The sequence below is a fragment of the Pseudopipra pipra genome, chromosome 15 (genome assembly GCF_036250125.1).
Source record: "Pseudopipra pipra isolate bDixPip1 chromosome 15, bDixPip1.hap1, whole genome shotgun sequence".
NCBI classification, from domain to species: domain Eukaryota; kingdom Metazoa; phylum Chordata; class Aves; order Passeriformes; family Pipridae; genus Pseudopipra; species Pseudopipra pipra.
In genome coordinates, this window is record NC_087563.1 from 3,115,972 (window position 1) to 3,131,804 (window position 15,833).

Sequence of the window (15,833 nt, forward strand, 5' to 3'; positions counted from 1 at the left end):
TCAAACACTGCTTAACATGCCTCATCTGTAACCCCCCCTCTGCAGGTGATCCAGGCCTTTCACATCCTCACCTTCCCTCCAGACCAACACAAAGAACCCATGGAATTCTGCAAGGCCACACAGCACTTGGCAAGCTCTTCCCAGCTGCGTGGACTTCACCATAAATGCTTTGCTCCTTTTCAGCAATCTCACATGGAAACACATCAGAGCTGTGTGGTACAGTTCATAAAGACTCTGGGATTAGAGCTGTGACAGCTCTGACCCCAGTCCACACACATTTAGATCACCAAGAGAACCACAGCAAATGCCAAAACACAAGAGCACTCAAAAGGTCAGCTGAGGGGGACAATTTGGACCACATGAAGCCAGAGCTGGGCTGCACTGCAGGGCTTGGCCTGCAGATACAAGAATGAGCCCTGTGTGACAACAGGACACACCATCTCTGCTGAGGCCACCTCTGCAGTGCACAAGTAGGGCAAGTTGAGCACATACAGATTACACCCACCTCATCACAGGTACTTACAAATCCCACCCAAGGAGGAGCAAGAAACCATCATGACAACATCAGCAGATGTGCAAGCAGCTATGGATACCCACCACTACACAGGGACAGTGAGTTTAACCATTCCCCTCCCACAGTACCTTTTCCAAAACAAGTGGTGCATCAGACAACATTCAGCACTCTGCATCTCACCCCCTCTGACCAACACAAGGCCTACATCAGGCAGGCAGCAGCACAAGAGACTGTCTCTGATAGGAGATCTTCAGAACCTCAAAGGACAATGTCAGCATTTAAGGAACACACACTGTCTCATGGTCAGGAAGGCTGTCACCTTCAGACTACTCTAGACCCTGGGAGTGGATCTTCTAAAAGAACACTCTGTGCTCATATTGCCTCATGACTTCCTCTAGGCATCCTTCCCCTCCCTCTCCAAGATGTGTTCTCAAGACAAACACGTCCCATTTCTGTCTTACAACATGGCCCATGCTGTTCCCAAGGATTTCCAGTTCTCCCACACAAGGATCTCCAGTTCTGCAGGCCCATCACAGCTACTCCAAGAAACACATTACAGTCAGTTCTCAATATGTCCTTGCTCACCCTGTGCCAGGCAACAGCAGGAAAGGAATGAGAGCAGGTAGTGCTGCTCCAAACCTACAGGCATTTCAATCCAGGTGACAGGCAGTCCATCCAACACAAAGAGACCAAAGCTGAACAGGAACCAAGGTACACCCATCTCTCACACAGAGACTCTTCAGTTATCAGTGACTTACCTGCAGCATCACTGCTTGCTTCTTCACAAAAAGAAACTCCAGCACCAAGATTATTGATTTTAAGAGACATTGTCGTTTAATGCTATCAGCTATGTCCCCTTACAAACAAGACCAAGACCTCAGAGATGACTGAGGCAATGGCCTGAGAAGAAGGCCTGAAGGATACATTTCAAAAACCTGCAGTTTGACCAAAAATATTCCATATCAAAGACAAGCAATTAAAGGCATTAATAACTTCACAAGCAATAGTAACACAGAGGACAGAGCACAATAATATGCACAAATACTGGAGGTTCTGAGAGGGTGCCAGGACAGAAGCATGATGTGACTGGCCTTGACTCAAGGTTTTCCACTGGTATTCTCTATCCAGTGCCATGGGAAATGGCAACTCCACAGCTAGTCTGACATTAGCCATTTCCTCACCAATAACAGAGACTGTGTTCTACACAGCATCTCCATTTCCCTCAGGCAACACTCTTCCCCTCTCAAACTCACCCTCCCCATCACACAGGCCCAGGCTCTACTTAATGCCACATGCAAAATCACTGCCAAAATATCAAACACTGCTTAACATGCCTCATCTGTAACCCCCCCTCTGCAGGTGATCCAGGCCTTTCACATCCTCCCCTTCCCTCCAGACCAACACAAACAACCCATGGAGTTCTGCAAGGCCACACAGCACTTGGCAAGCTCTTCCCAGCTGCATGGACTTCACCCTAAATTATTTGCTCCTTTTCAGCAATCTCACATGGAAACACATCAGAGCTGTGTGGCAGAGTTCAGAAAGGTTCTGGGGTTAGAGCTGTCACAGCTCTGACCCCAGTCCACACACATTTAGATCACCAAGAGAACCACAGCAAATGCCAAAGCACAAGAGCACTCAAAAGGTCAGCTGAGGGGGACAATTTGGACCACATGAAGCCAGAGCTGGGCTGCACTGCAGGGCTTGGCCTGCAGATATAAGAATGAGCCCTGTGTGAAAACAGGACACACCATCTCTGCTGAGGCCACCTTTGCAGTGCACAAGTAGGGCAAGTTGAGCACATACAGATCACACCCACCTCATCACAGGTACTTACAAATCCCACCCAAGGAGGAGCAAGAAACCATCATGACAACATCAGCAGTTGTGCAAGCAGCTCTGGATACCCACCACTACACAGGGACAGCGAGTTTAAGTGTTCCCCTCCCACAACACCTTTTCAAAACAAGTGGTTCATCAGGCAACACTCAGCACTCTGCATCTCACCCCCTCTGACCAACACAAGGCCTACATCAGGCAGGCAGCAGCACAAGAGACTGTCTCTGATAGGAGATCTTCAGAAACTCAAAGGACAATGTCAGCATTTAAGGAACACACACTGTCTCATGGTCAGGAAGGCTGTCACCTCCACACCACTACAGCCTGGGAGTGGATCTTCAGCAAGAACACTCCATGTTGCCTCATGACTTCCTCTAGGCATCCTTCCCCTCCCTCTCCAAGATGTGTTCTCAAGACAAACAGGTCATCTCCCATTTCTGTCTTACAACATGGCCCATGCTCTTCCCAAGGATTTCCAGTTCTCCCACACAAGATGACTCCTCTTCCCACTGCTCAAGATCACCTTTCACATCAGGAAAGGGACAGGCCCTGCTCAGTACCACAGGCCACAGTTTTCTTACCCACCTCAACACCCACCCAACTCACTCCTCCCCACCAATAACAGCACCTTCAAAACACACAGCTGCTGTCACATGCACAGGGCACAGCAGCCCCTCTGCAGCTGACCTGTCACGTTTGGGATTCCTTCAGCTCTCTCAGGTGGAAAGGTGGCAGACCTGGGAGCAATACTCTTCCCAAAGCTGATGTCATGACAGCTCTAAATGGCAATGCCTTTGATGTCATGCTCTGAGAAAGGAACTGAAATGGTGGTGAGAGCATCAGTGTAACACATGATGCTGACCATGTAAAAGCATGTTATTTGACAATTGGCAGTGAGTGCTTGTACTCTGGTTTCAGGGATTTTGAATCTGTTAGTTTGTTCATTGCACAAAAGAAAATTTCCACAGCTTTTAAAGGATGTGACTGTTAACACAAATTTGAAAGAATATAAAGAAATGGAGAGTGTACAAGACATTACATCCCAGGAACACATGCCCACAACAAGCACAACAGTGGCAAGAAGAAAAGAAAAACAAAATTTTCATTTCTAACATACCTGCCTGAATACTTTATACTTAACTAAGGCTTTTTACTTGTAAAAAGATCATTCAAACAGGAAAATGTTACTCACACCTCCCCCTCTTTCCTAAGGAGTCTGGTGGTAGAACGAAAATGGTGAACTTTTGTCCTTGAAGCCCTAAAAGTCACCTTGCTTCACATCAATTTGTGAGCAGTATCAAAGAGGAGGAAGGCAGGTTTCCATAAGACACCAGACTAAAACCAACATGGTCAGCAAAGGCAATAATGCAGCACAAAGTACCTGGGGGACTGCAAACCTGTAGTTCTTCCCATACCTCAGTAAGATCGGGTGGAAATGCTATACACCAGCAAGCAAGAGAGTTGCCTGAAAAGCTGACACCTCGGGGCAACTCTCACACAATAGGCAAAACACAGGCAATTTAATTCTAGGGCAGAACAACTCCCACCGTGAGCAGCAAATCTCACCTGTGGACCATAACTGTTCAACAGTGGAGCAAGACCTTAACTTCAGCCTCACCTCAGCAAGAGAGATGGAGCTACAGAAAGAACGCGGCGGCCGATGCAAAGGTGCCACTGACATCCTTAATCATCTGCAAAGCACCCACGGCCCTGCGAGTGCAGGAGCTGAGCCCGGCTCCGAGCACTGCCTGCCCAGGGGGCGAGAGAGAAAAAAGAGGCAGAGAAAGGGAGGAAGGGCCACTGACCGTGTCGAGGAGATTGGGCGGCTCCGGCTGCGTGTCCTTGGCCGCGGCGCCGGGCGGCGGCGGGAAGTTGGGGCTGAAAACCATCAGGTCGCTCTTGGCCGCGCCGTCCGCCACGCACAGGCTCCGGCTGTGGCGCTGCGAGTACGACCAGCTGCCCACTTCGCTGGCGCACACCAGCGTCGTGGGCCCGGGCCCCGACAGCACGGCCGCCCGCGGCGCCCAGCGCGACGCCCCGTACAGCACCACGGCCAGCAGGAACAGGCTCGACACGCCGCAGATCGCCACCACCAGCCACACGTTCGTCGCCGCCGCCGCCGCCGCCGGCCCGGAGCCGCTCTCGCCGCCCGCCAACGAGCGCGGCAGCAGCGACGACGAGCCCGCCGCCGCCGCCAGCGCCGCCTCGCCGCCCTCCACCAGCGACACGCTCAGCGTCGCCGTGGCCGAGCGCGCCGGCTCGCCGTGGTCCCGCACCACGATCACCAGCCTCTGCCGCGGCCCGTCCGCCTCCTCCAGCGCCCGCGCCGTGCTCACCTCGCCGCTGTACAGCCCCACGCGGAACAAGGCGCTCTTGCCCCGCGGCTCCCACAGCTCGTAGCGCAGCCACGCGTTGTAGCCCGAGTCCGCGTCCACCGCCCGGATCTTCGCCACCACCTGACCCGACGGAGAACCCCACGACGCCCACGCCCACAGCGTCCCCGCCTCCCCCGACACCGCCCCGGCCTCCGACCCGCCGCCCGCCGCCGGCAGCAGCGCCGGCGCGTTGTCGTTCTCGTCCACCACGAACAGCTGCACCGTCGCGTTGCCGCACAGCGACGGCTCCCCCGCGTCCACCGCACGCACCTCGAACTGCAGCACCTGCACCTCCTCGTAGTCCAGCGGCCGCAGCGCCCGCAACACGCCGCTCTCCGCCTCCACCGACACGTAGCTCGACGCCGCAACACCCCCCACCGACCCCGACGTCCCCGACCACCACGGTCCCGACCCCCCGCCCAACGCGCCCTCCCACAACGAGTAGCTCACGCGCCCGTTGCCCGCCTCGTCCGGGTCCCGCGCCCACAGCCGCGCCAGCTCCGCGCCCGCCAAGTTGTTCTCCCGCGCCAGCACCGTGTACACCGCCTGCGCGAACGACGGCGCGTTGTCGTTCACGTCCGACACCGGCACACGCAGCCCAACGCGGCCGCCCAGCGACGGAGAACCGCCGTCCTCCGCACGCACCTCCACCTCGTACTCCGACACCCGCTCCCGGTCCAGCAACTCCCGCAGCACCAGCGAGTACGACCCCGACAACGTCGCCTCCAGAACGAACGGACCCGACGGCCACACCCAGCACCGCACGCGACCGTTCGACCCCGAGTCCCGGTCCCACACGCTCAGCAGGGCCACCACCGTCCCCAGCGACGCGTCCTCGGGCACCGGCACCGACAGCGACGTCACCCGCACCTCCGGCGCGTTGTCGTTCACGTCCAGCACCTCCAGCACCACCTTGCAGTGACCCGATAGAGGCGGCATTCCCTTATCTCTCGCCATAACCTGTACGTTGTATATCGTAACAGTCTCATAGTCCAGGGTACCTGTCAGTCTGATCTCGCCACTATTTGCATCAATGCTGAAAACATCTGAGGCCAACGGTGGAATGATAGAATCAATTTCATAAATCACTTCTCCGTAAATTCCCAGGTCCGGATCCGTGGCGTTGACACGTGCCACTACTTGCCCGACTAAAGCGTCCTCGGGCAAAACTACGTTATACACTGTCTGGTTGAACTGGGGTACATTGTCATTCACGTCAAGCACTGAGATCACCAGCTCCACTGTGCCCGTCAGAGACGGCCGGCCCCCGTCACTCGCCGTCAGCAACAACCGGTGCACCGGCATCGTCTCCCGGTCCAGCAGTTTCGTGATTATCAGAAACAGGGACTTACTGCGCGAGTTACTATTTTCTTCCTGTATTCTAAAATGCTCGCTGGGGCTGAGTGTGTAGGAGAGCTGAGCGTTCGCTCCAACATCCGCATCTGATGCTTCCTCCAGCGGGAAACGAGAACCGGAAGGGGAATTCTCGGGTAAACTGATATTTTTTCGGGCGGCGGGGAAGGTGGGGGCATTGTCATTAATGTCGGTGACCTCCAGCTCCACGTGGAAGACGCGCAGCGGCCGCTCCAGCAGCACCTCCAGCCGCAGCGCGCACGGCGCGCTCTTGCCGCACAGCTCCTCCCGGTCCAGCCGCGAGCTCACCACCAGCGCCCCGCTCGCCCCGCTCACCTCCACGCTCGCCCGCCGGCCCCCAGGCACCAGCCGCAGCCGCCGCGCCTCCGCCTCGCCCGCCTCCACACCCAGGTCCTGCGCCACACGGCCCACCACCGTCCCGGCCTTGGCTTCCTCCGGCACCGAGTACCGCACCTGCCCCCAGCACAGCGCCCACGCCGCCTGCACCGCCACCACCCGCAACACCGCACCCCACGCACACTCGCCCATCGCCGACGCCGCCTTCCGACCCCGCACGGGCCCCGCACGGCTCCCGCCGCCGCCCGCACGCCCCGGCTCCGCTGCCCGGCCCCAGCCGCCCCCCCGCGCTCACAGCCGGGCTCTCCGCCGCACCGCCAAGGAGCCGCCCACACGCCCTTCCTCAGCCTGCAGCGACACCGTGCGCTGCTCCGCCGCCTCACACGCTCCCAAACAGCGCCAGCGCCGGCATCTCTGCCATCTCTTCTTACCGACCTTCTCTTTTTCTTATTTGTCTTTCTTCCTTTTATTTCTCTTCCACTTTTAAGAGGTTTTTTCCCCTTCCTTTCTTAACTGTTCCCTTTATACTGTGTTCTCAGTTTTCTCTTCCTTGCCCTTCTGTTCTTTCTCCTTTTCATTGCTCTGCCGTGCCGTATTCTTTGAGCCATTTCCCCTTCTCTTTCCAACCTTCTCTCTTCTTTATCCCCCCTGGCAGCTCCCCAGTCGCCTCCAGCGCCGCGGCGGAGGCCATCCAAGTCGGAGCCATCCGCGCTAATTCCCGGGCAGCAGCACCAGAGTGCGGTGCTGTAACCGAGGCAGAGGCTGCTGGGGACCAACCACGCTCAGCGTCCAGAGAGAAGGTCGGTATCAGCCGGTCATCTATTTTATCCTGTTTTCTTTTCGTCCATTCTCTTCTTCCTTCCTTTCTTCCCTCCTCGCTTGCATACTGGCTTGCCTTTTATTTATGCAGTCTCCTTCCTTTATCTATCCTTTTCTTCTTCGTTTTCTTCTGCTGTTATCTCTTCCTTTTTCTCTTCTTTGCTTACCTTTCAGTGGATTCTTTGCCTGTGTCTTCTTTCCTCCTTCCTGCTTTTACCTGTTCAATTTTTTCACCTCGTCTTCTATTTCCTTTCTTGACTCTTACATTTGTCATCTCTTCTCTTTTTTTTCTTTACCAAAATTCTTTTCAAATGTCTATGCCATACTGACAAGGGATGTGTCCTTTCTGAACAGCTCTCATTCATAGAATCATAGAATTTACCGGGTTGGAAAAGACCTCTGAGACCATCAAGTCCAACCCTTGGTCCAACCCCACTGTGGTTACCAGACCATGGCACTGATGCCACATCCAGTCTCATCTTATAAACCTCCAGGGACGGTGACTCCACCACCTCCCTGGGCAGCCCATTCCAATGTCTGATTAATCTCTCTGCAAAAAATTTCTTCCTAATATCCAACCTAAACCTCCCCTGGCACAGTCTAAGACCCAGCCCTCTTGTCCTACTGCTGGTTCCTGGGAGAAGAGCCAGACTCTCACGTGGCTCCCTGCTCCTGTCAGGGAGTTGCAGAGAGTGAGGAGGTCTCCCCTGAGCCTCCTCTTCTCCAGGCTCAACAGCCCCAGCTCCCTCAGCCTCTCCTCACAGCACTTGTGCTCCAGTCCCTTCCCCAGCCTTGTTGCCCTTCTCTGGACCTGCTCCAGCACCTCAATACCCTTCCTGAACTGAGGGCCCAGAACTGGACCCTGCAGTCGAGGTGTGGCCTCACCAGTGCTGAGTCCAGGGGAAGAATCACCTCCCTGGTCTTGCTGCCATACTGTTCCTGATCCAGGCCAGGATCCATTGGCCCTCTTGGCCACCTGGGCACACTCTGGCTCATGTTCAGCTTCCTGTCAATCAACACTCCCAGGTTCCTTCGTGCCTGGCTGCTCTCCAGCCACTCTGGCCCAGCCTGTATCGCTGCAGGGGGTTGTTGTGGCCAAAGTGCAGGACCCGGCACTTGGCCTGGTTGAACCTCATCCCGTTGGAATCAGACCATCTCTCCAGCTCGTCCTCTTCCTTGCAACAATTCCTTCCTTTGATTCTTTTTTCTCTCCTCCTTTCTCTGTTCTTCATTTCTGTTCTCCTTTACTCTCTTTCCCTTTTTTTCTTTTTTTGCCTTGCTGGGCCATTTGTTTGCTTTCCCATCCTTTCTGATTCCATCCTTGTATATACCAACCATTTTTTTCCCTTAAGAAATTTCTTTAAAAACAGCTACACCACTGTCCCAAAAAAGCACAGACATGCCCGTTCACAAAAGCTTCATTCCTCTTCCTTTCCTCCTCCCAAACATCTGGACAGGGAACAACCTTTCTGCTCACCTCCCACCCCTTCACCTACAACTGCCCCTCCCTTCAGGATGAAAGCCAAACATTGAGCCTTCAGTCATCAGGCAGCTCAAGGACTCAGCAATAACACAGCAAGGCAGGCAGATGGCAAAGAACAGCTCTGCCACATCAGAAAAGAGTCCATCCACTTAGACATCTGAGAAAAACAGGTTCCAAGGACTAAAAACCCAGGAAAGTCTCTCCTTTGGGAACTGAAAACACATCCCAGCCAAGCACAATGACCCTTCAAAAGAAGACTGAAAAAGCACAGGCCAACAACAGCTCCCAATCACTTCTCATACACTTCTGTGAACAGCTTTTCTTCCTGACCCATGTCCCACCTGCACAGCAAAACAAACCCACCAAGGTGACACCAGGGCATTGCCACTGAGAACATCTGCTGCAGGCCCATCACAGCTACTCCAAGAAACACATTACAGTCAGTTCTCAATATATCCTTGCTCACCCTGTGCCAGGCAACAGCAGGAAAGGAATGAGAGCAGGTAGTGCTGCTCCAAACCTACAGGCATTTCAATCCAGGTGACATGCAGTCCATCCAACACAAAGAGACCAAAGCTGAACAGGAACCAAGGTAGGCCCCTCTCTCACACAGAGACTCTTCAGTTATCAGTGACTTACCTGCAGCATCACTGGTTACTTCTTCACAAAAAGAAACTCCAGCACCAAGATTATTGATTTTAAGAGACATTGTCATTTAATGCTATCAGCTATGTCCCCTTACAAACAAGACCAAGACCTCAGAGATGACTGAGGCAATGGCCTGAGAAGAAGGCCTGAAGGATACATTTCAAAAACCTGCAGTTTGGCCAAAAACATTCCATATCAAAGACAAGCAATTAAAGGCATTAATAACTTCACAAGCAATAGTAACACAGAGGACAGAGCACAATAATATGCACAAATACTGGAGGTTCTGAGAGGGTGCCAGGACAGAAGCATGATGTGATTGGCTTTACTCAAGGTTTTCTACTGGTATTCTCTATCCAGTGCCATGGGAAATGGCAACTCCACAGCTAGTCTGACATTAGCCATTTCCTCACCAATAACAGAGACTGTGCTCTACACAGCATCTCCATTTCCCTCAGGCAACACTCTTCCCCACCCAAACTCACCCTCCCCATCACACAGGCCCAGGCTCTACTTAGTCCCACATGAAGAATCACTGCCAAAATATCAAACATTGCTCAACATGCCTCATCTGTAACCCCCCCTCTGCAGGTGATCCAGGCCTTTCACATCCTCACCTTCCCTCCAGACCAACACAAACAACCCATGGAGTTCTGCAAGGCCACAGAGCACTTGGCAAGCTCTTCCCAGCTGTGTGGACTTCACCATAAATGCTTTGCTCCTTTTCAGCAATCTCACATGGAAACACATCAGAGCTGTGTGGTAGAGTTCAGAAAGGTTCTGGGATTGGAGCTGTGACAGCTCTGACCCCAGTCCACACACATTTAGATCAGCAAGAGAACCACAGCAAATGCCAAAACACAAGAGCACTCAAAAGGTCATCTGAGGGGGAGAATTTGGACCACATGAAGCCCGAGCTGGGCTGCACTGCAGGGCTTGGCCTGCAGATACAAGAATGAGCCATGTGTGACAACAGGACACACCATCTCTGCTGAGGCCACCTCTGCAGTGCACAAGTAGGGCAAGTTGAGCACATACAGATTACAGCCACCTCATCACAGGTACTTACAAATCCCACCTGAGGAGGAGCAAGAAACCATCACAACAACATCAGCAGTTGTGCAAGCAGCTATGGATACCCACCACTACACAGGGACAGCGAGTTTAAGTGTTCCCCTCCCACAATACCTTTTCCAAAACAAGTGGTGCATCAGACAACACTCAGCACTCTGCATCTCACCCCCTCTGACCAACACAAGGCCTACATCAGGCAGGCAGCAGCACAAGAGACTGTCTCTGATAGGAGATCTTCAGAACCTCAAAGGACATTGTCAGCATTTAAGGAACACACACTGGTCAGGAAGGCTGTCACCTCCAGACTACTCTAGACCCTGGGAGTGGATCTTCAGCAAGAACAAACACTCTGTGCTCATCTTGATTTCCTCTAGGCATCCTTCCCCTCCCTCTCCAAGATGTGTTCTCAAGACAAACATGTCATCTCCCATTTCTGTCTTACAACATGGCCCATGCTCTTCCCAAGGATTTCCAGTTCTCCCACACAAGATCACTCCTCTTCCCACTGCTCAAGATCACCTTTCACATCAGGAAAGGGCCAGGCCCTGCTCAGTACTACAGGCCACAGTTTTCTTACCCACTTCAACACCCACCCAACTCACTCCTCCCCACCAATAACAGCACCTTCAAAACACACAGCTGCTGTCACATGCACAGGGTACAGCAGACCCTCTGCAGCTGACCTGTCACATTTGGGATTCCTTCAGCTCTCTCAGGTGGAAAGGTGGCAGACCTGGGAGCAATACTCTTCCCAAAGCTGATGTCATGACAGCTCTAAATGGCAATGCCTTTGATGTCATGCTCTGAGAGAAAACTGAAACGTTGGTGAGAGCATCAGTGTAACACATGATGCTGACCATGTAAAAGCATGTTATTTGACATTTGGCAGTGAGTGCTTGTACTCTAGTTTCAGGGAATTTGAATCTGTTAGTCTGTTCATTGCACAAGAGAAAATTTCCACAGCTTTTAAATGATGTGGCTGTTAACACAAACTTGAAAGAATATAAAAAAACGGAGAGTGTACAAGACATTACTTCCCAGGAACACATGCCCACAACAAGCAGAACAGTGGCAAGAAGAAAAGAAAACCAAAATTTACATTTCTAACATACCTGCCTGAATACTTTATACTGAACTAAGGCTTTCTACTTGCAAAAAGATCATAGAAACAGGAAAATGTTACTCACACCTCCCCCTCTTTCCTAAGGAGTCTGGTGGTAGAATGAAAATGGAGAACTTTTGTCCTTGAAGTCCTAAAGATCATCTTCCTTCACTTCAATTTATGAACAGAATCAAAGAGGAGGAAGGCAGGTTTCCATAAGAAACTCAACCAAAACCAACACAGTCAGCAAGGGCAATAAGGCAGCACACACTGCCCAGGGAACTCCAAACATCTCAACTTGTATTTCTTCCCATCCCTCAGTAAGATCGGGTGGCAATGCTATACACCAGCAAGCAAGAGAGTTGCCTGAAAAGCTGACACCTCGGAGTACCTCTCACGCAATGGGCAAAACACAGGCAATTTAATTCTAGGGCAGTAGCAAATCTCACCTGTGGACCATAATTGTTTTGAGTGCCGCAAGACCTTTATTTCAACATCACCTCAACAAGAGAGATGGAGCTACAGGAAGGACGCGGCGGCCGATGCAAAGGTGCCACTGACATCCTTAATCACCTGCAAAGCACCCACGGTCCTGCGAGTGCAGGAGCTGAGCCCGGCTCCGAGCACTGCCTGCCCAGGGGGCGGGAGAGAAGGGGCAGAGAAGGGGAGGAAGCCACTGACCGTGTCGAGGAGAGAAGGAGGTTCCGGCTGCGTGTCCTTGGCCGCGGCGCCGGGCGGCGGCGGGAAGTTGGGGCTGAAAACCATCAGGTCGCTCTTGGCCGCGCCGTCCGCCACGCACAGGCTCCGGCTGTGGCGCTGCGAGTACGACCAGCTGCCCACTTCGCTGGCGCACACCAGCGTCGTGGGCCCGGGCCCCGACAGCACGGCCGCCCGCGGCGCCCAGCGCGACGCCCCGTACAGCACCACGGCCAGCAGGAACAGGCTCGACACGCCGCAGATCGCCACCACCAGCCACACGTTCGTCGCCGCCGCCGCCGGCCCGGAGCCGCTCTCGCCGCCCGCCAACGAGCGCGGCAGCAGCGACGACGAGCCCGCCGCCGCCGCCAGCGCCGCCTCGCCGCCCTCCACCAGCGACACGCTCAGCGTCGCCGTGGCCGAGCGCGCCGGCTCGCCGTGGTCCCGCACCACGATCACCAGCCTCTGCCGCGGCCCGTCCGCCTCCTCCAGCGCCCGCGCCGTGCTCACCTCGCCGCTGTACAGCCCCACGCGGAACAAGGCGCTCTTGCCCCGCGGCTCCCACAGCTCGTAGCGCAGCCACGCGTTGTAGCCCGAGTCCGCGTCCACCGCCCGGATCTTCGCCACCACCTGACCCGACGGAGAACCCCACGACGCCCACGCCCACAGCGTCCCCGCCTCCCCCGACACCGCCCCGGCCTCCGACCCGCCGCCCGCCGCCGGCAGCAGCGCCGGCGCGTTGTCGTTCTCGTCCAGCACGAACAGCTGCACCGTCGCGTTGCCGCACAGCGACGGCTCCCCCGCGTCCACCGCACGCACCTCGAACTGCAGCACCTGCACCTCCTCGTAGTCCAGCGGCCGCAGCGCCCGCAACACGCCGCTCTCCGCCTCCACCGACACGTAGCTCGACGCCGCAACACCCCCCACCGACCCCGACGTCCCCGACCACCACGGTCCCGACCCCCCGCCCAACGCGCCCTCCCACAACGAGTAGCTCACGCGCCCGTTGCCCGCCTCGTCCGGGTCCCGCGCCCACAGCCGCGCCAGCTCCGCGCCCGCCAAGTTGTTCTCCCGCGCCAGCACCGTGTACACCGCCTGCGCGAACGACGGCGCGTTGTCGTTCACGTCCGACACCGGCACACGCAGCCCAACGCGGCCGCCCAGCGACGGAGAACCGCCGTCCTCCGCACGCACCTCCACCTCGTACTCCGACACCCGCTCCCGGTCCAGCAACTCCCGCAGCACCAGCGAGTACGACCCCGACAACGTCGCCTCCAGAACGAACGGACCCGACGGCCACACCCAGCACCGCACACGACCGTTCGACCCCGAGTCCCGGTCCCACACGCTCAGCAGGGCCACCACCGTCCCCAGTGACGCGTCCTCGGGCACCGGCACCGACAGCGACGTCACCCGCACCTCCGGCGCGTTGTCGTTCACGTCCAGCACCTCCAGCACCACCTTGCAGTGACCCGACAGCGGGGGTGTCCCTTTATCTGTCGCTTCAATTAGTATCTCATACGAACGGACGTCTTCATAGTCCAGGGCACCCATGAGACGGATCTCGCCTGTCTTTGGATTTAAAGGGAAAAGGTTTAATCCCTTTTCCGGAAAAGTGTTGCTTGCACTGAACGTCACTTCACCATTGCTTCCCACATCGGGATCCGTGGCGTTCACTCGCGCCACCAGCGTCCCCTCTGCAGCGCTCTCCGGCAGCTGCACTTTATACACCGACTGGTTGAACTGGGGCGCATTGTCGTTCGCATCCAGCACCGAAATCACCAGTTCCATAGTCCCTGTCAGAGACGGCCGGCCCCCGTCACTCGCCGTCAGCAACAACCGGTGCACCGGCATCGTCTCCCGGTCCAGAGGTTTCGTGAGCACCAGAAACAGGGATTCACGGTATTCGTCACTCCGCTGCAAATCCAGAGAGAAGTGCTCGCTGGGGCTGAGTGTGTAGGAGAGCTGAGCGTTCACTCCGATATCCGCATCAGACGCGCCCTCCAGTGGGAACCGGGAACCCACCAGCGACGATTCCGCGATGCTGATATTTTTTCGGGCGGCGGGGAAGATGGGGGCATTGTCATTAATGTCGGTGACCTCCAGCTCCACGTGGAAGACGCGCAGCGGCCGCTCCAGCAGCACCTCCAGCCGCAGCGCGCACGGCGCGCTCTTGCCGCACAGCTCCTCCCGGTCCAGCCGCGAGCTCACCACCAGCGCCCCGCTCGCCCCGCTCACCTCCACGCTCGCCCGCCGGCCCCCAGGCACCAGCCGCAGCCGCCGCGCCTCCGCCTCGCCCGCCTCCACACCCAGGTCCTGCGCCACACGGCCCACCACCGTCCCGGCCTTGGCTTCCTCCGGCACCGAGTACCGCACCTGCCCCCAGCACAGCGCCCACGCCGCCTGCACCGCCACCACCCGCAACACCGCACCCCACACGCACTCGCCCATCGCCGACGCTGCCTTCCGACCCCGCACGGGCCCCGCACGGCTCCCGCCGCCGCCCGCACGCCCCGGCTCCGCTGCCCGGCCCCAGCCGCCCCCCCGCGCTCACAGCCGGGCTCTCCGCCGCACCGCCAAGGAGCCGCCCACACGCCCTTCCTCAGCCTGCAGCGACACCGTGCGCTGCTCCGCCGCCTCACACGCTCCCACACAGCGCCCAAGCCTCCGCATCTCCTCTGCCGGCTCTTCCTACCGACCTTCTCTTTTTCTTATTTGTCTTCCTTCCTTTTATTTCTCTTCCGGTTTTAAAAGGTTTTTCCCCCTTCCTTTCCTAACTGTTCCCTTTATACTATGTTCTCAGTTTTCTCTTCCTTGCCCTTCTGTTCTTTCTCCTTTTCATTGTTGCTCTGCCGTGCCGTATTCTTTGAGCCATTTCCCCTTCTCTTTCCAACCTTCTCTCTTCTTTATCCCCCTTCCAGCTCCCCAGTCGCCTCCGGCGCCGCGGCGGAGGCCATCCAAGTCGGAGCCATCCGCGCTAATTCCCGGGCAGCAGCAGCAGAGTGCGGTGCTGTAACCGAGGCAGAGGCTGCTGGGGACCAACTTCCTTCAGCGTCCAGAGAGAAGGTCGGTATCCGCTGGTCATCTATTTTATCCTGTTTTCTTTTCGTCCATTCTCTTCTTCCTTCCTTTCTTCCCTCCTTGCTTGCATACTGGCTTGCTTTTTATTTATGTAGTCTCCTTTCTTTATCTATCCTTTTCTTCTTCGTTTTCTTCTGCTGTTATCTCTTCCTTTTTCTCTTCTTTGCTTACCTTTCAGTGGATTCTTTGCCTGTGTCTTCTTTCCTCCTTCCTGCTTTTACCTGTTCAATTTTTTCACCTCGTCTTTTATTTCCTTTCTTGTCTCTTACATTTGTCATCTCTTTTTTTTTCTTTACCAAAATTCTTTTCAAATGTCTATGCCATACTGACAAGGGGTGTGTCCTTTCTGAACAGCTCTCATTCATAGAATCATAGAATTTACCGGGTTGGAAAAGACCTCTGAGACCATCAAGTCCAACCCTTGGTCCAACCCCACTGTGGTTACCAGACCATGGCACTGATGCCACATCCAGTCTCATCTTAAACACCTAC

General features: G+C 55.4%; 2 protein-coding genes across 2 annotated transcripts in view; both read right to left on the reverse strand.

Annotated features, from left to right (window-relative positions):
* LOC135422384 (protocadherin alpha-C2-like) overlaps positions 1-6,904 on the reverse strand; it is a 128,468-nt gene extending 121,564 nt beyond the window's left edge. The window contains exon 1 of the mRNA XM_064671475.1: positions 4,159-6,904. Within this exon, the coding sequence (XP_064527545.1) occupies positions 4,159-6,630 (2,472 nt within the window). The 5' untranslated portion in view covers positions 6,631-6,904. The remainder of the gene's footprint in view (positions 1-4,158) is intronic.
* A 5,146-nt stretch (positions 6,905-12,050) lies between these two features.
* LOC135422824 (protocadherin alpha-2-like) lies at positions 12,051-14,933 on the reverse strand. Its single transcript, XM_064672331.1, has 2 exons — positions 14,855-14,933; positions 12,051-14,782 (listed from the first exon to the last, which is right to left on the reverse strand). Exons 1-2 carry the CDS (start codon positions 14,931-14,933, stop codon positions 12,084-12,086), a joined length of 2,778 nt encoding a protein of 925 aa, XP_064528401.1. The 3' UTR covers positions 12,051-12,083.
* Positions 14,934-15,833: the final 900 nt, after the last annotated feature.

Bases quoted from the DNA above. Each gene is read 5' to 3' on its own strand.
- LOC135422824 (XM_064672331.1), bottom strand. From the start codon at position 14,933: ATGCGGAGGCTTGGGCGCTGTGTGGGAGCGTGTGAGGCGGCGGAGCAG. The intron at 14,783-14,854 runs GTGTGGGCGGCT...GGGGCCGGGCAG, and splicing joins GCTGCAGGCTGAGGAAGGGC to CGGAGCCGGGGCGTGCGGGC.